Source organism: Lontra canadensis, unplaced genomic scaffold, assembly GCF_010015895.1.
Source record: "Lontra canadensis isolate GAN:19392208 unplaced genomic scaffold, GSC_riverotter_1.0 scaffold87, whole genome shotgun sequence".
NCBI classification, from domain to species: Eukaryota; Metazoa; Chordata; class Mammalia; order Carnivora; family Mustelidae; genus Lontra; species Lontra canadensis.
In genome coordinates, this window is record NW_022631081.1 from 5,716,749 (window position 1) to 5,743,537 (window position 26,789).

At 43.2% G+C, this 26,789-nt stretch overlaps 1 protein-coding gene across 16 annotated transcripts in view; it reads left to right on the forward strand.

Annotated features, from left to right (window-relative positions):
• The window catches only part of DEPDC5 (DEP domain containing 5, GATOR1 subcomplex subunit), a 130,633-nt gene that overhangs the window by 48,692 nt on the left and 55,152 nt on the right, over positions 1-26,789 (forward strand). For 10 of the 16 annotated variants that reach the window (XR_004385682.1, XM_032883213.1, XM_032883212.1 and 7 more), the window contains exons 16-24: positions 378-439; positions 1,028-1,101; positions 6,086-6,155; positions 8,474-8,510; positions 9,485-9,605; positions 12,087-12,307; positions 15,999-16,202; positions 18,183-18,318; positions 19,297-19,394. Coding sequence is in view for 13 of the 16 variants with exons in the window: in XM_032883213.1 (XP_032739104.1) it covers positions 378-439; positions 1,028-1,101; positions 6,086-6,155; positions 8,474-8,510; positions 9,485-9,605; positions 12,087-12,307; positions 15,999-16,202; positions 18,183-18,318; positions 19,297-19,394 (1,023 nt within the window). In the remaining 3 variants the exon portion in view is untranslated. The remainder of the gene's footprint in view (positions 1-377; positions 440-1,027; positions 1,102-6,085; positions 6,156-8,473; positions 8,511-9,484; positions 9,606-12,086; positions 12,308-15,998; positions 16,203-18,182; positions 18,319-19,296; positions 19,395-26,789) is intronic. The other 6 variants (XM_032883217.1, XM_032883219.1, XM_032883218.1 and 3 more) reach the window with 2 other exon arrangements.

Sequence of the window (26,789 nt, forward strand, 5' to 3'; positions counted from 1 at the left end):
AGTGAAGAAGCTCCATTAAATGATATGGATTGTTTTGCTTTTTTACTGAAATAACAAGGTTCCTGTTCCTTTCTGGCCTTGAAACTTGAGTAATGGGGGCCTGGGTTGTCTTTTTGACTAATCATGATTTACAAAGCAGTCAAAGGCTAATTGTCAAGGATTTAATAATTGCAGGAAAGAGGAAAGAGGAAAAGAGACAAAACACATCTATTTATTTCTCTGCTGTGTAGGCAAATGAGGTTATAAATCATAAGATGGGAAGTCAGCTTTGCCTCATACCCTGACCCGCTTAAATAGTATTGTTAATAGATTAGGACACTTATCTCTACTTCTTCCCACCTCCACCCCAAACTCTTTTTGTCTTCTGTCTTTTTTAGGAATTGGTGTGGACTTGGTATGCATGGGGGAGCAACCATTACATGCTGTTCCGTTGTTCAAGGTAATTCGATTTTGGAGTGCTTCCTAGACCTAGTTCCTAGTACTAGGGTGGTCTTGAGAATACTGCTGAATAGGGGCGCCTGGTGGCTCAGTTGTTAAGCATTTGCCTTTGGTTCAGGTCATGATCCCGGGGTCCTGGGATCGAGCCCCACATCCTGCTCCCTGCTTGGTGGGAAGTCTGCTTCTCCCTCTCCCATTCCACCTGCTTGTGTTCCCTCTCTCACTGAGTCTCATTCTGTCAAATAAATAAAATCTTGAAAACAATAAAAGAGCGAATACTTCAGAACAGAAAAGTTGAAGTGAGTTGGGGGAAATTGGAGGGCGAGATGAACCATGAGAGACTGTGGACTCTGAGAAACAAACTGAGGGTTTTGGAGGGGAGAGGCCTGGGGGGTTGGGTGAGCCTGGTGGTGGGTATTAAGGAGGGCATGTATTGCATGGAGCATTGGGTGTGGTGCATAAACAGTGAATGCTGGAACACTGAAAAGAAATAAAATGGAAAAAAAGACCTTAAAAAAAAAAAGAAAAGTTGGAGCAGTTCCATAGCCTCGTTTTCTAGCTGATCTGTGACCTGGCTTTTTTCTTCTAGCTACATAATCGAAGTGCTCCTCGTGATTCTTGTCTGGGCGATGACTATAATATTCCTCACTGGATAAACCACAGGTAGGTGTGACCTTGATTCGTAGTAGATGATGTGGGTTTTGAGTAACTTCCTTGCCATTTTCTCTTCCCATCTATAAAGTTCTTCTTTTTTTTTTTTTTTCAAAGATTTTTTTTTTTTTTTTAAAGATTTTATTTATTTATTTGACAGAGATCACAAGTAGACAGAGAGGAAGGCAGAGAGAGAGAGGGAAGCAGGCTCCCCGCTGAGCAGAGCGCCCGATGCGGGGCTCGATCCCATGACCCTGAGATCATGACCTGAGCCGAAGGCAGCGGCTTAACCCACTGAGCCACCCAGGCGCCCCTCAAAGATTTTTTTTAATTTATTTGACAGAGACACAGCGAGAGAGGGAACACAGCAGGGGGAGTGGGAGAGGGAGAAGCAGGTCTCCTTTTGAGCAGGGAGCTGGATGCGGGGCTCAATTTCAGGACCCCAGAATCATGACCTGAGCCGAAGGCAGCCGCCTAACAACTGAGCCACCCAGGGGCCCCCCCTCCCTCCGCCAATCTGTAAAGTTCTTACCATAGAAACTTCTGTCCAGAAAATGCGGAGACCAAAGTTCAATGTTTGCTTAGAGCTTCTGTACATGCAAAGCGGTGGCAGTAACATAAGAAGAGTCTAGAGTGAAAAAATAAAGGCAAATTTGAAGGACTTATTTTTATTATTAGCCCTAGCTATTACAATTCCCAGCTCCCACAGATTATAGCAGATGAACATTCTGCCATTCTCTGTTTGTAGAAAAATCCCCAAGCCTCTTCTTCACATGGGACAAGGCCTCAGTGTTTCTCCTGACTGAGACTCAATGGGGTTATCTCTCTGCCTCTCTCAGTGCTACTGCCTTCTCCCATCCTCATCTTTTTGAATATCTGCAATAATCTTTTTATTTTTTTTTAAGATTTTATTTACTTGATAGCATAAGCAGGAGGGAGTGGGAGAGGGAGAAGCAGGTTGCTTGCTGAGCAGAAAGTCTACTGTGGGGTCCTGGGATCATGATCTGAGCCCAAGGCAGATGCTCAACTGACTGAGTCCCCCAAGTGCCCTGGATAACTGCAGTAGTCTTTTTTTTTTTTTTTTTTAAGATTTTATTTATTTGATAGAGAGAGAGATCACAAATAGCAGAGAGGCAGGCAGAGAGAGAGAGCAGGGAAGCAGGCTCTTTGCTGAGCAGAGAGCCCGATGTGGGTCTCAATCCCAAGACCCTGAGATCATGACCTGAGCCAAAGGCAGAGGCTTAACCCACTGAGCCACCCAGGCGCCCTGCAGTAGTTTTAATAGTGTGTCTATTTCTGATCTCTCTCCTTCAGTCCATCCTTTAGATCATGGTTTTTCAACCTCAGCACTACTGACATTTTGGGCCAGATCATCTTTGTTGTTGGGGGGCTGCCCCATGCCTTGTAGGAAGTTGAGCAGCATCCCTGATCTCTACCCACCAGATGCCAGCAGCACCCACCCCCAGTGTGACAACCAAAATGTCTATAAGAACTGTGGCTAAGTGAATTTTCCTATCAAAAAACCTGGAGCGAGTTAACTGTTCCTTTGAAATCTCCCAGTAGAGCTCATAACCTCCTAGAAACTAACTATGAGAACTAGATATCCTCAGACCTTCCAAAAGTGAAAAGACTTGAGCTATTATTTCTTTTTAGTGTTTTATGATTTTTTTAAAAGATGCCTGCAGGTTTTGGGAAAGTGCAGTTGAAACCATTGGAAACTAGAAAGGGAAATCATTTAGACTAAATAACAACAAAATTTAAAAAATCCAATGTCTCCTGCACTGCCCCATGCCTCCCGGGTGGCAGAATCCCACCTCATTTCCCATTTCAAGAATCAGTTCTTTAGGCCAGTGGTTTCTTTCCAATTTTTTTCTTAAGTAACAGCCTCCCCACCTTTTTTTTTTAAGTATAAGTCTTACTTGCAACCAAGTATACAGTAGTGAGAAAGTACTCTTTTCACTTTTGTATAAGGAAAAGTTCACTTTTCCTGATGTAGTAGGCCCATATGTCACCCCAAGGAACCCTGGGGGTCTGGGGGCCAGCATCTGTCAACTACCATTCTACCTGGTTACCAGAGTCATTCATTTCATGAAAACTAAATCCTGTTGCTCTTCTTCTCTGATTGCTCATACCAGCTTTAGTGTCAAACACTAAAGTGTTTGACATCTGAGGCCTCCTTTCCCCCTTTTGCCCTCTTTTATTCTGCATAGCAGATGCATACTCCCCCCTCTTCTGAGTCTTTCTACCTAGAGGGCCTCTCCACCTGCCCTCTTCCTCACAAATGCCTATTTATCCTCTAAGACCGACCTCAACATCTCTCTTATGCGAGTTTTTCCTGTGCTGTCCTGGAGAGCCAATAGCCACCTTCTCTTGAGTGCTTCTAGAGCATTCTGCCCTTCCCTGGGTTGTCTGTTTTAAGGCGGCACTCTGTGAGGGGCAGAAGACTGCTCGGCTGTTCCCCAAGCTAAACAGAACCTGTAATTTTATCTTCTGTTTAGTTACAAGTCTTTGCTGGAGACCAGCTTGAAAATTGATCACAAATGCTGATTTTGGCCTTCTGGTTTTTCCTCTACCTTTGTTATGGGCCAGGTTGCCCTTGTATGGTAGTTGCTCCCAGTCAGCTGTAATCATTCATAGGTGAAGAACCAAGAAGGAATAGTGGTTTGGCCATCCGTGTAAAGATGGTCTGGTCACCCAGTAATTATCCTGTTCTGAGTATGCCTCTCCCTTCTCAGCCCAGTGACGGAGTCTCTGGCTGGTCATCCATGTGATTCCGTTATGTACATGTGTGTGTAACTGTTCGGTGATGTTCAGTTTTGTATGTTGTCATTGCATTGCTTGACGAAGTCACTTTAAGAAAAAGTGCCTGCTTTCCAAGAGGTTTATGTTGTCATTTTAAAAACTTGGTCCAAGTAAAATAGTATTTTGAACTTTTTTGAATTTTCACTTATTTCAGGGAGCAATGTATCTTCTTTTTTGTCAGCCCTTTAATTAGTTTTGGCTTTGTAATCTTTAAATAGACATTCAGATTCTTTTGCCCTTAAGAAAATAGCTACTGTTTAATTATACACCATATTTCATGGTTTTATGTTTAGTTTAGGAAATAATTAAAGGACAGAGTAGCTGTAGCACACAAAAAATTATATAAGAATTTAAATACTGTAATTTCCTCAAATTTTAATTAATAATAACTTGAAGGTTTCCTGATGCATCACTTTATTTTTCATGCCAAATTGGCTCTCTGATACCATTTAAGATGGATGATAGATTCACACAGGTGGGGCTTCAGAATTTGAGAGCTGGGATGGCCTGAGGCCTGCGTTTCACTTCTCATTGTGAGACTTATTTGCTTGAGCCATCCAGGGACAGGAGCAAAGAGGGCTGCCTGCCTGGGCTGCATGGCCGCGCATAGGGGCCATTGATCTCATTCTGTCTGCAGCCTCTTCCAAAGCATCCCACAAGGCCAGAGAGCTTACCTGAAGCATAATCAAATTGTCTTCAGTGAAAACTTATCACTCCCCAAGTATTGCTGGTTAGTAATGAAAATAGATCCAAAAAGTAAATTAATAGCAGATGTATTAGAGTTACGAAGGTGGGGGATATCACCGACTATCCCCAGAGACTGTTTTGGAGATCATAGAGACCTCCAGTCACACTGTATAGATGAGGAACCTGAGTTCCAGAGAGGGAAAGTGGCTTGCAAGGGTTGAACAATAAGTTCATGGCAAAGCTGAAACTATTGGTTTAAACCATTTGAAATTGTGATAGGAGACTGGTTTTGACTTTCAAACACAGCAATTTCATGCGGATAAATCTAGTAGAAACCCATTGTTGTGGCTAACATCACTTTGCCACACAAATTTTTTAAATTTTTATTTATTTATATTTTTTCAAATTTTTATTTAAATTCGAGTTAGTTAACATATAGTGTAATATTGGTTTCAGGAGTAGAATTTAGTGATTCATCACTTCCCTCAGGTCATTTGTAATTAATATCTGGAAACAGAGCTACATCCTCTACATGGTACTTTTCCTTGGTACCACTTGGAGTGGCCAAGTGCCAGGGGCTGGTTGGACTCCAGGTCTCACTGCAGTTAGTATTATGTTCTTGTGCACATAAGTGTTAGTTACTAGGATTGCCCTAAGGTCTGCTGGTTATCTATTGATCCTGCCTTTTTTTTTTTGCTTATGATCAGAGTTATGATGGAAGGTGGGGATTGGTTAGTATTCAGAACATCCTTCCCATAAATTAATTATAGATTAAAGAGGATACAAAAACATGCCTGAGAAATGGAAAAGGCTGTATAGCCTCTATTTACTCATTCATTCAGTATACCCAGAGCCAGCTTGGGTCTCCCAGTGCGTGACATGACAAATGTGATTTTCAGAGGGGTAGGAATTAGATGGTTTGTGTCTTCTTTTTTTCCCTTTCCTTTTTTCTTTTTTTTTTTTTCCCCTTTTCTCTTCCTTTCTTTTCTTTTCTTTCTTCTTAAGTAGATTCCAGGGTCAGGATGGAGCCCAGTGCAGGGCTTGAACTCACAACCCTGAGATCAAGATGTGAGCTAAGATCAAGATCAGATGCTCAACAGACTGAGCCACCCCTGTGCTATCTTTTCATGAGACCACTTTTTTCTTTCCTTGCATGATTTATTCTTGCTTACCAAATACTATTCAACCAATAAGGAGCACCCTTGGGCCCAGCATCATGCCAAGTATCAAGATGCAAAAGTATCATGGTATAAATAGATTTAAGGAGGAGATTCTCATCCAGTTAGGAATCAGGGCTAGCATGAAACAGTTTATGGAGAATGAAAGAACAATAATTAAAACCATATTTAACATTTTATAGTAATTACAGAACAAGTTAGAATTGGGGGAATGAGTGAAGCCTGAGATAGGCAGTCATGAGAGGGCTAATCCACGGCTTGCGTTTTAATTGTGTCTTGAAGTTTAAAATGAAAGGAGCTTAGATTAATGACCCTTTCTTCTTTCACAGTTTCTATACATCCAAAAGCCAGCTCTTTTGTAACAGTTTCACCCCACGAATAAAACTGGCAGGAAAGAAGGTAGGTGTCACCATCCTCCAGACCCTTCAGGGACAGTCGCAGACCAACATGGTTATTTTGGTCCTGAGATATGCCCTTCTCCCTTACGGTCATTAATAAGTTTAAGATACTCGTCTTAGAGCTTTATAATTTTCCACATTAAATACATCAATAACAAGGCAAACCCTCCCAGACCATAAGAAATATCTTTGGGAAAAGTATGACAATTATTTGTAGTGCCTTAATAATGAAAAGAATTATTTTAGTTATGATGTGACTGGTTTATTCAGATACTGGAACCTCTCAGATACCTTTGGGGACAAAGACATGGGCATGCATTGCAGCAAAGGGGAAATATGAAAAGATCAAATCTTAGTGGTAAAGAAATGCAAATTCAAACAAGAATAGGATTATTTTTTGCTCACCAAATGGGTTTATTTTATTTAACTTTATATTTAAACATTTCATTTTTAAGTAATTGCTACACCCAGACTTAACAACCCGAAGATCAAGAGTCGCATGCTGTACGGACTGAGCCAGCCAGGCACCCCTGCTTACCAGATAGCCTTAAAACAAAATAATTATACCAAGTCCTAGAAAAAGTGGTGAAGTTGGTGCTTGAGTACCTGGTTGGTGTACCATACTTATGAAAAGCATTCAGCCATGTATATCAACAGCAGTGCAAATGTTCATGCTACTTAATCAGATAATTCCATTTTGGCCATGTGGTCTAAGGAAATAACTGAGCTGTATTGAATGCAAGTGAAGTCTTGGTCCTGTATTATTTATAATAGCGACAAGTTGAAGATAATAGGGAAATGACTAAGTAAACCATGAGATATCCACTCGATGGAATATATTCACAGCCAATAAAAATGCCAGTTTTAAGAATCTTAAAGGGTGTTTTTGATGTAATATGAAGAGAAGAACAGACTATTAGGTATGTAGGTGGTATACCAGTGTGCTCTCACCCAGCTGCCTGTTTCTACCAGAGCTAAACTCTGAAAGTTGTCCCATTGTCGCTGTGTTGGTAGTATCAGGGCCATTACTTCCTTTCTGGGGGAGTATGGGGGGTTAATGTTACTTGTCTAATAAGGAAAATGTTAATTTCAAGGACTACAAGGATTCCTACTAAAATAGGTCATGTCAAGTAGTGAAGTGCTGGGAGAAGGGACTCTGCACAGAAAGGGCCACCACCTGTCCTCTGAGGTTTTATGCCTTCATCACAACCCTTCTGGGCAAAGAGGAACACAGAGGAACTTCTCTGCAACATGACCATTTTTGTCTTTTTTTTCCCCCCCACAAGATTTATTATTTGAGAGAGAGAGAATGAGAGCACTCATGCTACATGTAAGCGGGGGGGAGGGGCAGAGAGAGAGAGAGAATCTCCAACAGATTCTCTGCTGAGCATGGAGCCTGATGTGGGGCTTGATCTCACGACCCTGAGGTCATGAACTGAGCTGAAATTGAGAGGTGGACACCTAACTGAGCCACTCAGGTACCCCTGCAACACAATTATTTTATTTTATTTTTAAGATTTTTTTTTTATATATTTGAGAGAGGGATCGAGAGAGAGAAAACGAGTGGGGTGAGAGGGTGAGGGGCGGAGGGAGAAGCAGGGTCTCCATTGAGCAGGGAGCCCAATGTAGGGCTCAATCCCAGGACTCTGGGATCATGACCTGAGCCAAAGGCAGATGCTTAACTGACTGAGCCACCCAGGCACTACAACATGATCATTTTTAAGAAGAAACAATGAGTATTGTTACAAAAGTTTAAAGGGTCCTGAAAAATATTTATTTGGGAGGAAAAAAAAGCTCCTTCTGTTTTCTATCTCTGTATGCCATTTCAGCATACTGGGTGATCCACTGAGTGCTGAGCTCTTGTGGGGGTAGGCAGACCGGTGAGAGTACTATGGTGAAGGGGGAGGCATGCATGCAGGGCTTAGGGTCAGGTAGGAGCAAGCCATGGTAGGACATACACACCAGTGGACTGACCAAGAGCATGAAGGGCTGGGCTTGGATTTTGGCTCTGCCAGCTGCTAACCATGTGACTTTGAGCAAGTCCCTTTTTCTCTTTAGAATTGAATATCCTTTACTGAAGGTGGGGTGCATATCCCTATTGGATAGAGTTTTGAGGGTGACCAAGGTGTGAAGTGGGCCGGGTAGGGCCTGATACTGAGGTAGGTGGGCCTCAAGTGTTCCCTCCTGCCTTTCTGTCAGTTTCAGTGAGGGAGAAGGCATGGTCCCTTCCCTGGGGAGCAGCCACCTACATGTTGTGCCTTGTGATAAGTTCTCTTCTGGCAGAGGAGACAGTGATTAATTATCTATTTAATTTTACAGCCTGCCTCTGAGAAAGCAAAAAATGGCCGTGATACATGTGAGTATTTTTGTGACCTCCTTTCATCCCTTTTAGAAAGAGTCAGCTAAGCCATGGCAACAAGATCATGTGAGGTCGCATAAACAGTTCACCACCAAGTTGGGAAACTGGAGTTCCCTTTGGAAGGTCCCTTAACCACCTTGTATATTTTTGTCCCATCACCTGCAAAATGGATGGTGACAAACCTTGTTTTTCTTTTCCTTAGGTCAGTTGTAGGGATTGGGTAGAAAATTTTAAAGTACTAACTGTGTTACATATTAAGATGATCTTTTTTAAGTGGAATCACAGAAGAATGAAATATTGCCAAAACTTTATTTAGTGCTATATTCTTTTCTTTTTCTTTCTTTAATATTGTAAAATTTATTTTTAGAGAGAGAGAGATTGAGAGATAGAGAGCAAGTGGGTGGGGGAGAGGCAGAGGGAGAGAAAGAATGTAAAGTAGACTCTACGCTGAGCTCAGAGCCCTATGCAGGATTCGATCTCACAACCATGACATCATGACCTGAGCCAAAATCAAGAATTTGATGCTTAACTGAGCCACCTATGTACCCTAGTGCTAGTGTTATTTTCTGTATCACTTTGACATGTAAGTCATTTAATTTCAACAACCTGATGAATGGATTATTATCTCACTTTTCTTTTTTTTTTTTTTTTAAGATTTTATTTATTTATTTATCAGAGAGAGAGAGACAGTATGAGTGAGCACAGGCAGACAGAGCGGCAGGCAGAGGGAGAAGCAGGCTTTCTGCCAAGCTAGGAGCCCGATGTGGGACTCGATCCCAGGACGCTGGGATCATGACCTGAGCCGAAGGCAGCTGCTTAACCAACTGAGCCACCCAGGCGTCCCTTATCTCGCTTTTCTTGGGCAGTCATGATGGTGATCATCTCTGCCTTGCAGATTTTGACGAAGACCCTCTGAAGGCATCTGGTTGAAATGTGTTTTAATGACTATTTATGTGATTTATGCATTTTAGCTCTTGGGACACCAAAAGAACCTGAGAACGCCCTTCCCATCCAAGTAGATTATGATGCCTACGACGCCCAAGTTTTCAGGCTACCAGGCCCATCCCGGGCTCAGCGCCTCGCCACCTGCAGGTTTTTTGCCAGATTCACTTCGGGGTGTATATAAAAGTAGCTTGGAAAAAATCTGAGGGCCTGTAGGGACCTTCATGAGTACAACCCTGAAATTGTTTTAAATTAAAATCAGCCAATGGGAGCTATACCATGTAGTTCATTGGGGATTTTGTTTCCAGGTTCTCTGGCCCACCCATTTTGTTAGCTATATTTGCAGGAAGTATTTTTTCCAAATAAAGAGCGCGTTCTGCTTTTTCTAACCAAGAGAAACAATTCACAGATTCTAGAATCTTTTTCTCACTGGGCTGCTACTAATACATATAGATCCTATAGATCCACAGTTCCTTTTGGCTTTTTTATTCCCAGAAGGCAAGAGACTTCTCTTTAATTGCTTTTTTTTTTTAAATAAGATTTTATTTATTTGTCAGAGAGATAGAGAGAGTACAGTCAGGCAGAGTGGCAGGCAGAGGCAGAGGGAGAAAGAGGCTCCCTGCGGAGCAAGGAGCCCTATGAGGGACTCGATCCCAGGGCGCTGGGATCATGACCTGAGCCGAAGGTAGCCGCTTAACCGACTGAGCCACCCAGGCATCCCTCTTTAATTGCTTTTTAAATTGCTCCATGGTGTTTGGTCATAAGATAGTCTTTAAGAGTGATGTAGTTAGATTTACCAATATATTAATTTTTGAGTATCATGTTAAAAAAAAAGCCATCCCTATCCCAGGGCTTTCTCCCGCCTTTGTGAACCAAGTACCACAAGCCCATTTTCCAGATTTCTTAAATATGCAAGTTTATTTAAGCACAAGTGATTGGAAAAATATGCATCCCTTCACATTGGTAAATGAGCTTATAGTGGCCACATGATTATCTTCTGTCCTTTTTCCTCATTCCCAAGATGAAAACATTTAGAGCTCAGACAAAACATTTCCTAAATGTTGAGAACATTCAGTGCCATTAACTACAGCTCTCCCACACATAAGATGCTGTTTAGGGGCTCGGTTGTGCTTTCATTTGGAGTATTTTAAAATGCTTTCATGGTCCAAGATCCTTGGTTTTCCTTTTTCTAATGAAAGGTGGCAAGACCTGGTATTTCAGAGACCTAGGTTATATGTTCCCTGAGGGAGCAGACCATGTTTTGGTGCTCTGTACCCTGTGCAGGACTGAGCATACACTAGTGTCCATATATTTACTATTGCAATAATGTACATATGGTCAGCCCAGGGGATCTGTTTTCAGGCTGTTTAAGCTCTGACTTAAGGCAAAATCCTTCCAGGTGGAAAGCAAACAGCTCTGATGCCAGAGGGCAAGCCTTATCTATAGTTGCTAACTTTTCCTTTTTGTCTCCCCATTGGTCTTCTCCCCTTTTGATCCTTCCTCCTACTGCTTTCAGAGATTTCCCCCTTAGGGAGTTTTATGTTTTAATAAGAGTAAACTGTTTTTTAAACCTTTATTAGGACATGTTCGAACATGCTCAAATGGAGTAGTATAATGAAGAGTGCTCAGTGTCTTGTGAGACTCATTTCATTAATTTCCCCACATTTTGCATTTTGCTTGAGTGTTCTAAAGCAAATCCTTTTTTATTTTAAATGATTTTTTTTTTTAAGATTTTATTTATTTGAAACAGAGAGAGAGATCACAAGTATGCAGAGAGCCAGGCATAGAGAGAGAGGAGAACGCAAGCTCCCCGCTGAGCAGAGAGCCTGACGCGGGCCTCGATCCCAGGACCCTGAGATCATGACCCGAGCCGAAGGCAGAGGCCCAACCCACTGAGCCACCCAGGCGCCCATCAAATCCTTTTTTAAAAACCTGTAAATACTATAGTGTATGTCTCTAACAGATAAGAATAAGTAATCACAAGTACCAAAATTAACACTAATTCTTTCATATCTTCTACTAGCTAGTCTATAATTAGATTTCCCAGTTGTTTCAAAAATGTATTTTTAGTTTGAATTGGGATCTAAAGGAGATGTAGACATTGCATTTGATTGGAATATCTTTTTTTCTCTAAATGTAGTTGTGTTGCTTTCTTCATTTGGCTGATTGTTATGTTATAATGTTTAACTTCTCTCTTTTCTGGATTTCCTATAAACCAGCAATGACCTCCAGAGGCTTGATTAGATTTAGGCTCAATTTTTCATGCAGGAAGCCTCTTGAGGTGTCACCGTGTACTTTTCTCTTGCATCATATCGTATCCTGCTTAGTTGTCCCATTTTCAGGGATATGAGATGGATCAGTGGGGATTAAGCAGGGTCAGACTGGACCTGTCACTGCTTGACAGCGATGACCCTAAGACTTGGGCCATTTGAAAACAGTCAGTTCTTACATAGCATCTCAAGCTGGTCAAGGCAGAATACCTCCTACATTATTTCCCACTCATCGTTCACATTGGGGATTTTTGTTATTGGTTTCCCAAGTATCTTGGGGTGGCGACTAGTTTTGTGTTTTCAGTTCTGGGTGGGGCAGCATCACTTGTTGGTTGGTAACTCATTGTTTCTCATCTGTCAGGTCTGTGCGAGAGCGGGAGAGTCACAATCGGAAGAGCGCCAGCTCCTGCGATGTCTCATCCAGCCCTTCCTTGCCCAGCCGCGCACTGCCCACTGAGGAAGTGAGGAGCCAGGCTTCTGATGACAGCTCCCTGGGCAGGAGTGCCAACATCCTGATGATCCCACACCCCCACCTGCACCAGTATGAAGTCAGCAGCTCCTTGGGCTATACCAGCACTCGAGGTCAGAGAGCTGAAGCATGGGCACAGCTAGGGACAGATGGGGACAGCTCCCTTCCTATAGCAGGGGCTGGGGGGCACGGGATGTGACCAGGTGTGGGGTGTAAGTCCCATATCTTAATTATTTCCATGCCAGTGCATTGAGCTGTATGTATGTGCCTCTGACACCTTTTCCCCCTTCACTGTAACTGTATACCTTTCCTTATGTTAATGTAGAGACTTTCCTAGGTCTAGAGTCAAAGGTGTTTGCTCATTTCCTTTTTTAAAACATTTTTAAATTTTTTGAGGACTTTATTTACTTGAGAGAGAATGAGAGAGAGAGAACACAGAGGTAGAGGGAGAAGCAGACTCACTGCTGAGCAGGGAGGCCAACATGGGACTCAATCCCAGGACCCTGAAATCATGACCTGAGCTGAAGGCAGACACTTAACTGACTGAACCATCCAGGCACCCCTGTTTATTTATTTCCTTATCACTGCCATTTGTGCCATCCCTAAAACAGCCTCTACCTCATATTCTACTGTAAGATTTCTTGCAGTCACCTGCTAACCTGGCTTGCAGTAACGAGCGTGGGTGCTGCTTTTTCTGTATCTCATCCTGCCATTCGACAGCACCTGCAGCTGGAGTCTGCATGCCCCTCCTGAAAAAACTACAGACGCATGCACACACACAGGGAGGTCCTATGTACCTTTCATTCATTTCCCCATGGAAACATGTTGTATAATTGTAGACAACCTCACAGTCACAGAAACTGACATTGGTACAAGCCACAGAGCTTATTCAGATTTCACCAGCTTTACATGTACTCATTTGTGCATGTGTATGTCTATGCAGGTTTTTTTTTTTTTTTTTTTAAGTACCATGCCCAGCATGGGTCTTGAACTCATGACTCTGAGATCAAGAGTCATATGCTCTACCAGCTGAGCCAGCCAGGCACCTCCTATGCAGTTTTATCATGTGTGTAGATTTATTTATTTGTGAGTATCATCATAATTAAGATACCAAACTATTCCATCATCACAAGGTTGTCTTGTGCTACCCCTTTATAACCACACACTGTCACTAATCATTCTCTTTCTCTATAATTTTGTTAATTTTGAAGATGTTCTATAAATGTAAGCATACCCCTTCTGACTTTTGACCAGTGACTTAGGAATGTTGTATACATGCAGCTGCCCTCTGTTGCCCTCCTGGAAGGATTCCTGAAGGGTGAGGACTGTTTTCTGTGTGCCAGGACATTGAAAGGGAAGGCATTAGCTCCAGCATCATATACACTGTGCCAAAGGCCTAGGACATTTTTGGTTTTAATTTTATTTATTTATTTGCGAGACAGAGCATGAGAAGGGAGAAGGTCAGAGGGAGAAGCAGAGTGCCTGCTGAGCAGGGAGCCTGATGCAGGACTTGATACTGGGACTCCAGGATCATGACCTGAGCTGAAGGCAGTTACTTAAGCAACTGAGCCACCCAGGTGCTCCAGGCCTAGGAAAATTTTTGACCGCAGGAAGAAGTTTGTTTGTTTTTTAACTGGCTCAAAGTATAAAAAGGAAATGCTGAAAGAGAAAGGAGCAGAAATGCTGAAAGAGAAAAGAGAAAGGATCCACCCAATCATTAGGGCCCCAGGATATTTAATTGCATGACTGTAGTATATAACCTATGTCACATTAGTTAGTTTTAGCATTCAAAGGAATTTTAATACATTTGAAATTTTCTAGGTTATCTTTTTCCCACTTTCTGGAAATATCTAAGTTTACATGACAGGTACTCCCATTTTGCTGAAAATATTCTTGGTAAGGTCTGTAACAAAAGCTAAATTAAACGTTAGTTCTTTCAAAACACTTTTTTACTCTAAAATCCAGCTCTCTGGGGAAATAACATTGTAGCTTTGAAAATAGTTTTCTTAAAAATTATCTGAATAGTAGAATTGATTTCAAAGTCCTTTAGTGATATTTGGGAGTTTATTGAGAAAGCCAAAAACCAATTCACTGGAATATTGTAAGGCAGTACAATCTATAGGCCCTTAGTTTACTATTTCTCTGCCATGTTCAGGGGGCCTTATCTATTTACCTACCCAACATAGCATAAAAAACATTTCCCCATTCCTGTACATATATTTTTGACCCATTTTATCCCTTAGTCATATTTCTCATCCTTTTCAAAGAATGAACTTACCTTCTTAAAAAATTGGGTTTTCTCCTTTTACTTTCATGATAACTAACTAGACCATATTCTTCTTTTCTTGGTAAACCAGATCATCGGTTCATTAACTAACTGAAAAATACAGCTTTCACGGAGATCTGAATGTTCTCTTCTTGCATGCAAATCAGCTTTGAGGAATTAACTATTACTGTATACCAGGTTCTTTGGTAGGCATTGGCTAAATATTGGTGGACAAGACAGATTCCTTGATGCCATGGAATTTGCATCTGTTGGATCCCCTTTCTAACGTGGGTGATTGCTTAGTGAACATGGGATGCACACCAGGGATGCTGGTTGTGGGTTTTAACTCTCTGATCCACTTAGGTTATGTAGCCTGTGGCCTCCATCTCTATAACAGGGACCTGTCTGCCATTAGATGGGGGACAGGTTGAGTCTAAATATCATGCCACCTCCTTGCCAGGTCAGCACTGGATGCATCCATTTCTTCATTCTTTTCTCCCAAGAATTTTTTTTTTTAAACACAGTGGCATTTGATTGTTTTCTTATGTCCAGGTCACTGAGTTAGAAGGAAGGGGTTCTGATCCACCCAATCATTAGGGCCCCTGTGTTTAAAAAATATCATAGGGTAATTCTATTTTTAATTTTTTGAGGAACCTCCTTACTCTTCTCCACAGTGGCTGCACCAGTTTACATTCCTACCAATAGTGCAAGGGGTGGAATGAAGTTATTTGGCCCCAGCACAAAGGGGCTGTAGTCTCATGTGCCTACACATTTACTCTCTCTGCCAGGACCTGTCCTTCTAGGCACCAAATATCTATTTTTAAAATTTTTTAAAAAGATTTTATTTATTTGACAGAGAGGGACATACAGCGAGAGAGGGAACACAAGCAGGAGAAGTAGGAGAGGGAGAAGCAGGCTTCCTGCCAAGTAGGGAGCCCAATGCGGGGCTTGATCCCAGGACTCTGGGATCATGACCTGAGCTGAAGGCAGACGCTTAACAGACTGAGCCACCCAGGTGCCCCTCAAATATCTATTTTTATTGTTCCTTCCATATAGAATATACTCACCCTATCTCCCAGGGAATTGTTGCATTCAGCTCAAAAGTATAAGGTCTCCCGCAGATGTGTGTGTGGTCCTCCCCATCAGGTTGTGGTGTGACTTCATTGGGCCAGTAATTTAGGAACCAGAATGCCCTTCTTTCAGGTATATCTTTATTGAGAAAGCATGGGGGAGGGGCAATGGGAGAGGGAGAGAAAATTGCCCCACTTAGGGCTCAACTCAGGACCCTAGGGTCATGACCTGAGCTGAAATCAAGAGCCAGACCCCTTAAGTGACTGAGCCACCCAGGTGCCCCTCTTGCAGGTATTTAAAAAGTGAATCAAATGTTTCATTTCATTATAGTTCAGTGATTTTACGTGTTTCTCTCACTCCCAACATGTATGATATCCAAGATTCTGGTCAGCTTGGCTGATTGCCTGCCCATTACTGGTTTCACCATGATCTGTGGTTTCTCTTTGTGCCCCTACCATCACTGACAGATGTCCTGGAGAACATGATGGAGCCACCACAGCGAGACTCAAGCGCACCGGGGAGGTTCCATGTAGGCAGTGCGGAATCCATGCTGCATGTTCGACCCGGGGGATACACACCCCAGCGGGCACTCATTAACCCCTTTGCCCCCTCACGAATGCCCATGAAGCTCACCTCCAACAGAAGGCGCTGGATGCACACTTTTCCTGTGGGTAAGTTGGTTGCTTGGGAAAGAGCCTAGGCTGGGAGCTGCTGGTCCTGGTCCTTGTCACTAGCCAACCATGTGGCTTGATCAAGTATTTCAATTTGTCTACACCTCTGGTGCCCCATGCATGAGATGGGGATAACCATGGCCATTCTGCCTACCCCAAGGGTTCTTGTGAGGATTCTTGAGGGCAAGCTTGGAAAGGGCCTTGTAACGACCGAGCTATGTAAACCTAAGGGCTTCTCATTTTTGTTTGCAAAGGACTGTACTTTGTCACCCGCCTTCTTTCTTAAGACGATTGCCCCTCATTCTTGTTCATTCCTTCCTCTCCTAGCTCTCTCTCTGGATAGTGATATTATTGTCTTGCTTACACAGAAGTTAGGTTACTCTGTGTTCTCTCAGGGGTCTCTGACAACTGAAAAAAACAAAACAGGACATTTTTTGAGAAATGGGTGAACCTTTTTTTTTGTTTGTTTTTTGTTTTTTGGGTTTGTTTTTTTTTTTTTTAGTTCAAATAAGTAAAAAAAAAAAGTGTAAAATAAGTGGGTTCTATTTTTTATAATGAGATGCTATACAGAAATAAAATTGAACTACAACCATATACAAACCTATGTTGAAATTTACAAACATAATGAAAGAAGCCTGACATAAAGAAGTACATTCTGTATGATTCCATTTAAATTAAGTTCAAAAGCAATCAAAACTTAAGAAAATTTTTTTCTTCAAATTCACTGTTTTTCGTAGCCCGTCCTCTTTGATCTGTGTTCTGTCCTACAGAGGATGACAGTAAGATTTTATAAAGCTGTGGCTAAAATTAAACTTCAGCTTAATGGGCTCTGACTGTGCTGGGAGAGAACAGATGCATTAAACTCCAGGATTTTTTCATGGAGGCGATCCTGCTGAATGCCTGCACATGTCTAGTTATTTCCTTTTCCACTTGCCTTTAGTGTTAAAAGTTGAATAAGTGAGAAATGAGTCTGGTTGTTTGTTGTTTGAGCTGTAATGGGGGTTCACTCCCAAACTCCTCTTTGACCCCCTTCTCCCTGCCATAATCAGTCGCATGATTTGTTTCTTCCCGATGTCTCTTTCCCTACATTGTTATCCCCATGGGCTCCCTTCAGATTCTCTTATGAGAACTGTTGATGTTTGTTGTGTGACCTCTAGCTCTTCTTGCTCCCAACCATCAGGTGCACTTTCCTAATATAGGACTGTCTGACCCCACTTCCTCTGTTTCCTCCTCCTGCCCGCCCAGCCTGCTCATAGCTGAGGCCCTCCTTTGCCCAACTCCCCAACTTGGCGTCTCCTTGCTCCCATCCTCAGAGGTTCTGTTCTTCCCTAAGCCCATCTGGTGGTCTCCTGCTTGTCTTTTGGCTCCTCCACATTTGTAATTTCATACACATTGTTTCTTCTGCCCAGGTACCCACCCTCTCTTTCAGTTCCTGCTAACCTTGCTGAACATTCACCTCTGAAGCTTCTCCTTCCCCAGGAAGCATTTTTTAGTAGATTTCACCCAATGGTGATTTCTCTTCCGCCTACCCGATGTCTTTTCTGCACTTGCTCATCCTCTGCTGCTTAGAGTTACAGTTGTCACTGCCTTATGTGTTAACAGAGTCATTGGCATTTCACTTGTTGTGTTCCTTGTTTAGTTTGCATTAGCCCTCCTGGGAGGGGCACTCTACTCCTACACGTCAGTATTTCTCCATGGTGTCTCAGCTTGACATGCATGAGACAGAGGCTCCTAAGGTATTCTGAGGCTGAACAGGATGACAAGTGTGAGGCCCCACAGGAGGGTGAGTCCTGCTCAGAAGAGGAGATGTCCTTTTGGGAAGCTGGAGGGTCATGTGTGTAATGTTCCCCTTGGTGTGCTCTCTTGACGGTCTCTCCCAGCACCCATGTCCCAGCAGCTGGCAAGAAGGAAGAATCAAGCTAAGTACAAAGCACTGGCTGTTGGGTGGGAATGATGCTCAGTGGATCTTTGTCTGGGTAGGACCATCCGGAGAGGCCATCCAGATCCATCACCAGACCCGGCAGAATATGGAGGAGCTGCAGGGCAGCGGGCAGAGGGACCCAACTCACTCCTCTGCAGAGCTGCTGGAGTTAGCGTATCATGAAGCAGCTGGAAGGTGAGGATGTGCGTAGGGCTCCAGAAGGTACCTTGAGAAACTCCCCAACACCCAGGACCATGGCTGAACAGTCTGCTGACCAAATGTTACGTTTCTGTGACTTGAAGGGGCAGGATGAGATCAAGCCTTTCCTTTGTCAGTGCCATTCCTTTCACTGGGCCAAGTGCAAAGCAAATAGCCTGACACTGTTGCCACATGTGTTACCCGGCCCTGCTGTAGCTTTCATTCAAAGCATACTTTGTAAACCTCAAACATGAGCTTCGCCTAAACCTTAGCCAAGGGTGAGACCGAATGTGAGGCAGGTGGCTCATGCCGTGTCTTTCAGGCAGTCTGTCTATGACTTTTGTCGTTTTGGTCACTGAGAAATTCCACTGTTGAGTTTAGAAGTTGTTTATGCTAAAAGCAGTGGAAATCAAGGCCTGCATTTATAGAGACAGCTCTTCTGAACCCGGGCTATGAATGCAGTACAAGGCAGCCAAGAGAGTCAGTGCAGGAATAAAGTCAGTTAAGCCTTGACAAGCATGAGCTGGGGTGACCTCCAGCCTCACTGTTCCTGTGATGCTTTAGGAGACACTTGGCAAAGGGCAGTCTTCGGCCCCCTTTTCAATCACCTCGACATGCCATGGGTTGGATGAGATAGGGCAGGGTCTGACCCTCTTTATCAGCTTAAGTTGGTACCTCCTTTCAGTCACCTTACATCCTCCTGTCCATGTGAGCAGGGGAAGGCTAAGGACAAGAAAGGGCAGGCTGCTTTGGATGGCAGTGGGAGAGTAGTTTTGAGGGGGCGAGGGCAGGACAAACAGGCCACGGGGGAGGCCAGAGCTGGCCCACATACCGAGCACGGCAGCCCGGTAGCCTGTGATATGGCTCCCAGTTGTTTCCAGCCCATGTGGCCAGATATTCAGAGCTGTTTTTGATGAAAACTCCTGGGATACAGGGTCTGCATTAAGCCAGGTGGCTGGGCTCTGTTCTCTGCAGGCACAGCACTTCCCGTCAGCCTGGTGACAGCATGTCCTTCTTGAACTTCAGTGGAACAGAAGAGCTTTCTGTCAGCCTGCTTAGCAGCAGTGGTGCAGGTAACCAATCCAAGAGGTAACTTGGGATGCTCAGAGTTGCAAGCTCACATTAGAAAAGACACAGGGAACCAGAGAAGCAGGGCCAAGTCTATTCTGGGATCATTTCAGCCACGATTTTGGGTGACCTATTTAGAAGCAGCGCTGTATAATGCATGGAATTAGAAATGGGCCGCACATTATGTTTTGAGCCAAGAACACATTGGTCAAGCCGCATTCATCATTGCCCTGTCAGTGAGTCGTGACCAAGGGCTGCATATGAGCTTGGTGTGGAGGGTAACACCAGGGACAGCAGGAGTAGCCTCTGCTCTCAAGGAGCTTCCAGATCTGGGAGTAGGGGCCTCACCCTGCAGCGTAAAAATAATCAGAAGAGGCCCAAAGTGAAACAGTGTGATTCCAGTTGTGCAATCAGAAAAGAGAAGGGTGGCATTTTTGCTTCGAGAAGTGGGCAAGCACCTGAGAGTTGAAGGCATAGAATTTGGTTACCTAGAGAGTTAGCAGGTGAAGGTTCTAGGTGGAAGTGGGGAGAGGATAAACTTACACAGGTTATATGATTTCCGGAAGTACTTGTATATCTCCCCTGTCATGCAGTCATCCTAGGAGGACATATGCTATTAAATATTTTTTGCACATGGGGCAACTTAATGCTCAGAGGTGTAGAGATATTACTTGAATCTCTCAAGCCCATGGCCAGGTATCCTGACTCAGACTGCCGTTCGTCATTTCGACCACACTTTTCAGAGTACCATTAGGATGTAGGGGAGTAGGAGTTGGGATGGGTGAGCACAGATTTTGGAAAGCCTCACAGGACAGCTGTTGTTCAACATGAGTGTGAAAAACATTAAAACTTGGGGGGCAGGGTGGAAATGGGCTGCTCTTAGTTTTCTGTAACTAACTGCATTTCTATAACTTAGCTTAAAGAAGGTATAGTGAAAGTGAAATTGTATGAGATTGGTTGTATGAAGTGTTATTTCCATTCGTTGGCTGCTTTATCCAACAATATTTCTAGAGGTCTGTGGCTAAGCATTGAAAAGCAGTTGGTAGTAAATGAATCCCTAAAGGATTATAATTAATTCATTTTCTTCCCTTCTTCCCTCCTTCCTTTCTTCTCTCTCTCGCTCTCTCTCTCTCTTTTATTCTTTCTCCTTAAATGAGAAAATGAACTGAATAACAGTTTGGGGATAAGATATTTTTTATGCCTGCACTCAGGGTTCTGAAAATGTCACTGCGCTACCAGACTCCTGTAAAGTGCCTTCAGAACATCATAAGGCAACCTTTCCATTTTGCTAAGCTAAGGGGCCATTTTATAGGAACCTAGACTTTGAACTTTCCAGGCTGTTTGGAGTGGGTTGTACCAATGAGGACTGCTCTAGGGCTCACAGGACTATAGTTTGACCTAGTTTTACTGGTGACCTGAAGCAAGGGGATTCTGGGTTCCAACGGCAACAGCACCAAGATTTACCCTGACTAGTCTTGGAGTGGTTCTGGGCCTGGGATGGAAAAGGTAGACCAGATGATTTCTCAGAAGATGAATCTTTTGGAAATTTGAAATCTACTTTGAGGAAAAAAGGAAGTTTCAAAGAGTCCTTATTTGGGGATGGTTGTGGAAGATCCTCTAATGACACCATCATGCTTGCACCATACATCCATGCATCTGATGGGCCTCTCTGCTTGGATGACTCCCGAGTACCTCATCCTTAGTGTACTGACAACAAAAATCATGTCTTGAGGTTCCCCTACCCCCTCTCCCTCTTCTGTTCCCTCCTTCTTCTGACTTTGGCCCCTCCCCTCCATTTTCAACTGCCACTGCTTTGGTTCAGAAATTACACCTGTCATTTCTGGCCAGGATTATGATAGCAGCCTTCTAAGTGATCTTCCTGATCCTGTTCCTGTCCCCTCTGATTCATCTTCCATGCTGTCACCAAGGACATAGTTCCAAATGCAAATCTGATCAGCCACCCCTTCCCATGTATGAAACCCTCCCATGGTTCATGGCCTGTAATGCTGGTCATTACCTGTCTCCTGACTGCCTTGTGTCCTCATTTGTCACCACGTCCGCACATCACTGCATGGAGAAAGAACTCAGGCTGTCGACTCTTCGGATGTGAGTCCTGACTCCACTTCTAATGAGCAATGAGGCCCTCAGGCCAGGTAACCTCCATGTGTCTCACTTTCATCTATATCATTCAGTGTGATAATCCACGTAAGGCGGTTGGAATAGCGCCTGGCATGCATGGGGTGTGCTCAGTGAATGAGAGGTGCCATTATTGGGTATGTTATGAGATGTGCATATGTTATATTCCAGCCATTGCTTGTGGCTCCTCCAAAGATCCTTGTCGTCTTATTCCTTTGCATGGACTAGTCTGCCTGCAGAATGCTTTTCCTCTATCTTCAGCCCTCATTCTCCCTGGCAGACATGAGCTCAGTCTTTATGATTCAAGCCCAACAATACCTTCTCTTTGAAGCCCCCCCGCTCCGGTGGTTCGCTCTCATCCCCAGGCCTTCCCAGGAGATGATAGACATGTTTCCACAGAGCTCCATATGCATAACGCAATTGTACTACTTGGCATATCATGATCCCGCTGTTTGTTTCTATGTCTGTCTCTGCACTAGACTGAGAGAACTTATCTTTATTCATTTTCTCCCCACAGTGTTTAGCACATTTATTGACAAATGAATTTGTGCTTCCACGATCAAGCTGCCATATGTGAGAAGCATTTGAACAGCCCATGAAATTATTTTCTTTAATTGGTATGCAAGTGCTCAATTACATAAATATGTTCTAGAATGTGTAGCTTCTTAGAGAAGGTGTGGTCTCCTTGGAGTCTTTTTCTAGTCAGGGTGAGAACGTTAAGTAGGATCATCCTTACCTTTGCCTGGTCTCTTTATGACTGGTAGCGTGTGTTTTCAAAGAGGCAAGAGGTCATTAGGAGGTAGGCTGAAGGATTGGGCTCCTATAGGAATTGAATTCCCATCTTTGATCTTGTGATTCCTGATCAATTATGTCAGCCAGCCACAGAAGGATTAGGTAAAAGTCATTCTAATTTTTATTACCATATATAATTACCAATTAATGTCAGACCTATCAGGATATATCTTGAATCTTTCCATATGGTATCACTGCCACCAGTCCCAGCCCTATCCAAGATACCTTCATATTTTGCTTGATTGTTGCAGTATCCCACTAGCTGGTCTCTCAGCTTCCTCCTTTTGTCCTTTCATGTAGTTTATTTCCAGCACAGCAATTCTGAGGGACCCTCTGAAAATAGAAGTTAGATCACGAAACTTCTGTGCACAAAACCCCCTGGGGCTTCCCAGTGCACTCAGATTAGAAGCCAAGGGTGTTACGGTAGCCAACAGAGCCCCCTGCCTCTTGCGACCCCTTTGTTACTCTCAGACCTCATCTCCTCATTTCCCCTTGCACTTCAGTAAAGTAGTTTCCCGAAAGTATGAGGCACACTCTGCATCTGAGGCACACTCTTGCTCATCCCTCTGCTCTGCTGTCACACTGAAGAGCTTTATGGGTAAGGTCTGCATGTCTGAGTTTGCCCAGGACAGTCCAGGTTTGAATTCACTGTCTTGTATAATTATTAATAGTGTCTCCTTTCACTCTTGAAGGTGTTGGATTGGATGATAAATGATAAGACCATCCTACCCACAGCTTTTTCTATTCCTTCCATTAGGTCTTACCCAAATTGCCTCTCTCTACCCTGGCACTCCCCATCCATCTTCCATGCCTATTATTTCTCTGGAATACCACCTGTTATACTAGATCTTTTAATTTTGCATTTTTTATTGTAAGCTCCAACAAGGCAAGGATTGTTTCCCTCATGGCTGTATCTTCAGAACTTAAAACAGTTCCTGGCACATATCAGGTAGTTGAATGGATATTAAAAGCTTTCTGAGGTTAGCTTTTCCTCCACTGGAGAGTGCTTTTCTTTCCTGTCTTATAACCTTGTTGAACAATGAACTGGATGCCTTTTATTAAAGGCTTGGATAGTGTTTTTCTGCCTTGCTTGTTTTTGAAGTGACTTTCCTTTCAAGCCATCCTCAATCTTCCTGGAATTTGGTTTGCTTTCTCAAAACCCACTATACTCTTACCTATTCCAGAAATGTTTATTGAACTGTAGGCACTGTGCTAAGGCCTGAGAAGAAACAAAATAATTAAGGCACCAGTTCTCTTCACCTCAGGGAGCTCTGGCTCGCCATTCACTTGCAATTCTGTTTGAAGCAGTTTTGTGCAAGATAACAACCATGAAAGGGAAGCCCTCTTGTGGGGAGCTAGACCTAGTGGTTTACTGTGCAGTTCGAACATGTGACCTCTGCTACATTATGATATGATAGATGAAGGAGTGCCCCAGCCCTGTCCCTCATGGTCTTTAGAGTTTAGTCTTCCACCTTTGCTGATGCTCAGGTTCATCATCTGTGTAATGGACATAAAGATCTTCACCTTCATGCCTGCCTCACAGGGTTATTGTAAGGAGCAAAGGTAGATTGAGCTCCTTAAGGGCAAAATTGTTACAATAGGTTCTCATCTGGGGACAAAGTGGGGTCTAACTAAACATCTAGTTATCTTTTTATTCATTAAAAGGTAGAAAAGAAACAGAACCTCATATGTGACCCCACCTTTACCTCCTGGGCTTGACAGTTTGCACCATCTGCAGGCACTCAAGCGTGACTCAGATTTTCTCCTGCCTTTGGACATGATTCATCTGCAAGTCACGATTCACAGGAGTGGTACCTCTGTGGGTTTCCCTCCTGGCCCTTTAGAATTTCATTTCAAGCATTGTTGGCAGGGGCTCATACCTGTACACTTCACTTGTTTTTCACCATGCTTCCCAGCAGGGACCAGGTGGTTGATGAGGTTGGGGAGACCATCTTTTTTTTTTTTTTTTTTTTTTTTAGATTTTATTTATTTGAGAGAGAGAGAGAGCAAGACAGTGTGAACGAGCATAAGCAGGGGGTGGGGCAAAGGGAAGGGTAGAAGCAGACTCCCTGCCGAGCTAGGAGCCCACTGCAAGGCTTGATTCCAGGACTCTGGGATCATGACCTGAGCCAAAGGCAGATGCTTAACTGACTGAGCCACCCAGGCAATCTGGGGAGATCATTTTTATCCCTTTTGTTTCTTTAACTGGGCACCCATTTATAAGACTTGTCAGTCACTGTCATTCCCTTCCTTAGGGATAAGTGCTCTAGATGATTTTGGAAAAGAAAACAACTGGATGCCATGTTTTCTTTTCCTGTGGTATTGGGACTCAGAATCTGCAACTTGGTATTTGTGTTGAGTATTACGTACATGTGGCAGCCTGATAGCTGAAGTAAAGAGGAAATCGTAGCATGCTGAGGCTGGAGAAAAGGCCCTCAGAGTCATTCACCCAGGCCAGGTTGGGATTTTTTTGGGTAAGTTCCATCTCTGTACCCCAGAGAGGAGAAATGAGCCCCACTCACAGGTTTCTAGATGTCACCAGGGACTAGTTCCGAAGGCTCCACACTGATTACCCATTTTGGCCTGAGGTTAGCAAGCAAAGAATATATTCATACTTCTTCTTCTTCTTTTTAAAGATTTATTTATTTAATTTTGAGAGAGCAAGAGCAAGCATGTGTGTGCCTACGAGCAGGCTGAGGGGCAGACAGAGAGGTAGAGAGAGACTCTTAAGCAGGCTCCCCGACGAGCGTAGAGCCCAATGTGGGGCTCTATCCCACGACCCTGAGATCATGACCCGAGCCAAAATCGAGAGTTGGATGCTCAACTGACTAAGCCACCGACATGCCCCAAAATTCAGATTTGTTGACTTTGAAGAGTTGTCCAAAGACAAAGCTAAGATGGTGATTTTCAGCTTTGTTTCCACAAGTTGAGTGAATATTTGACTTTGAATGTTGAGCGTAAGGTCTCATTCACAAATGTTAGGTTGGAGCAGAGCTAACTGACCATGAGGTGTCACCTTGGTCACCTCAAGTTGTGAGGCTGTCACATGCCAATAGCCAGTCCATTTTACTGAAAGTAAAATCTTAAAGGTAGAGCTGGTGGGAGCAGCAGTTCGTTGGGCTTGAACTGCAAGAAAACTGTGTATGAAGAGCCTCATAAAAGAGCACAAAATATCTTTCTTTTAATGTTTTTCATTGCTGTTTTTTAAAAGTAAAGTGTGTGTGTGTGTCATAAAAGGCTGGTGGCCTTAAATGTGCTTTTGTCCATTAGAGATGGCACAGTTCTGCTTTTGGCCTAGAAGCCAGAGCTGCTCTGAGAATCCTTATTGGTTTGCCTCTTTGCACTCAAAGAATTGCCCACATAGTTATAAGTTGAACTGTTTCTTTATTAGTGTAAGAATTTCAGTTCTCATAGACCCAGTCTGGATTTGGGTTTTCTTAAAAAAAAAAAAAAAAAGCTTTAATGACAAAAATTTAGCATCTAAATCTGTGAGGTAATGTATTTAATAATTTCCTATTGCTCAGAATACTTTGAGGAGGCTGGTTTTATACCAGTTGCCTTTATACTGGTTCTCAGGCTGAACAAGAAAATCCACTTTGTGGCTTTTTAAAAAAATATTTTATTTATTTATTTGAGAGACAGAGTGAACACGAGCAGGAGGAAGGGCAGAGGGAGAGGGAGAGGGAGAAGCAGGCTTCCCACTGAGCAGGGAGTCCAACTTGTAGCTTGATCTCAGGACCCTAGGATCACGACCTGAGCCAGAGGCAGACATTTAGCTGTCTGAGCCACCCAGGTGGTCCCCACCTCTTTGCTTCTTAAGAGCCATGCTTTGTGTTGCATGAAGATGGATGTTATCAGCCAAGATCACTTTTTCAGAAAATATAGCTTTTGGCTGTTGACAAAGAACAGCTAACATTTTCAATAGCCGAAAACTGGTGCCCCAGATGGAGAGTCAGGAAATGAAGCATCTGTAGAGTTGAGCAGAGTCTAAATGCATCTTTCCCCTATTTACTGTGTGATCTTCCCTAAGTTAATTCTCTTCTCTGAGCTTCAGTTTGTACAAAAGGAATAGTACCTACTTCATACCTGCCTCATAGCGGGGGTTTGAATAAAATGAAACACTGAATTTGTCTGACTTAGTAAGTTTTATCTCCTTATTCTGATGACTAGAAATTAAAAAAAAGAAAAATCTGCTGAAGGCAGTTCCAAAAAAAGAAGTCCTAAAACTGTTTTGGCCAAGTGCCATCATCTTTCTAAATTTAAAAAAAAATTTTAATTTTAGAGGCGCCTGGGTGGCTCAGTCAGTTAAGCATCTGTCTCCTGCTCAGGTCATGATCCCAGGGTTCTAGGATTGAGCCCCAGGAGCCTGCTTCTCCCTCTCTCTCTGCCATTCCCCCTGCTCGTGTGCACTGTCAAATAAATTTTTTGAAAGTATTAATTTTAAAATTCATACAGTAGAATTCACTCTTTTT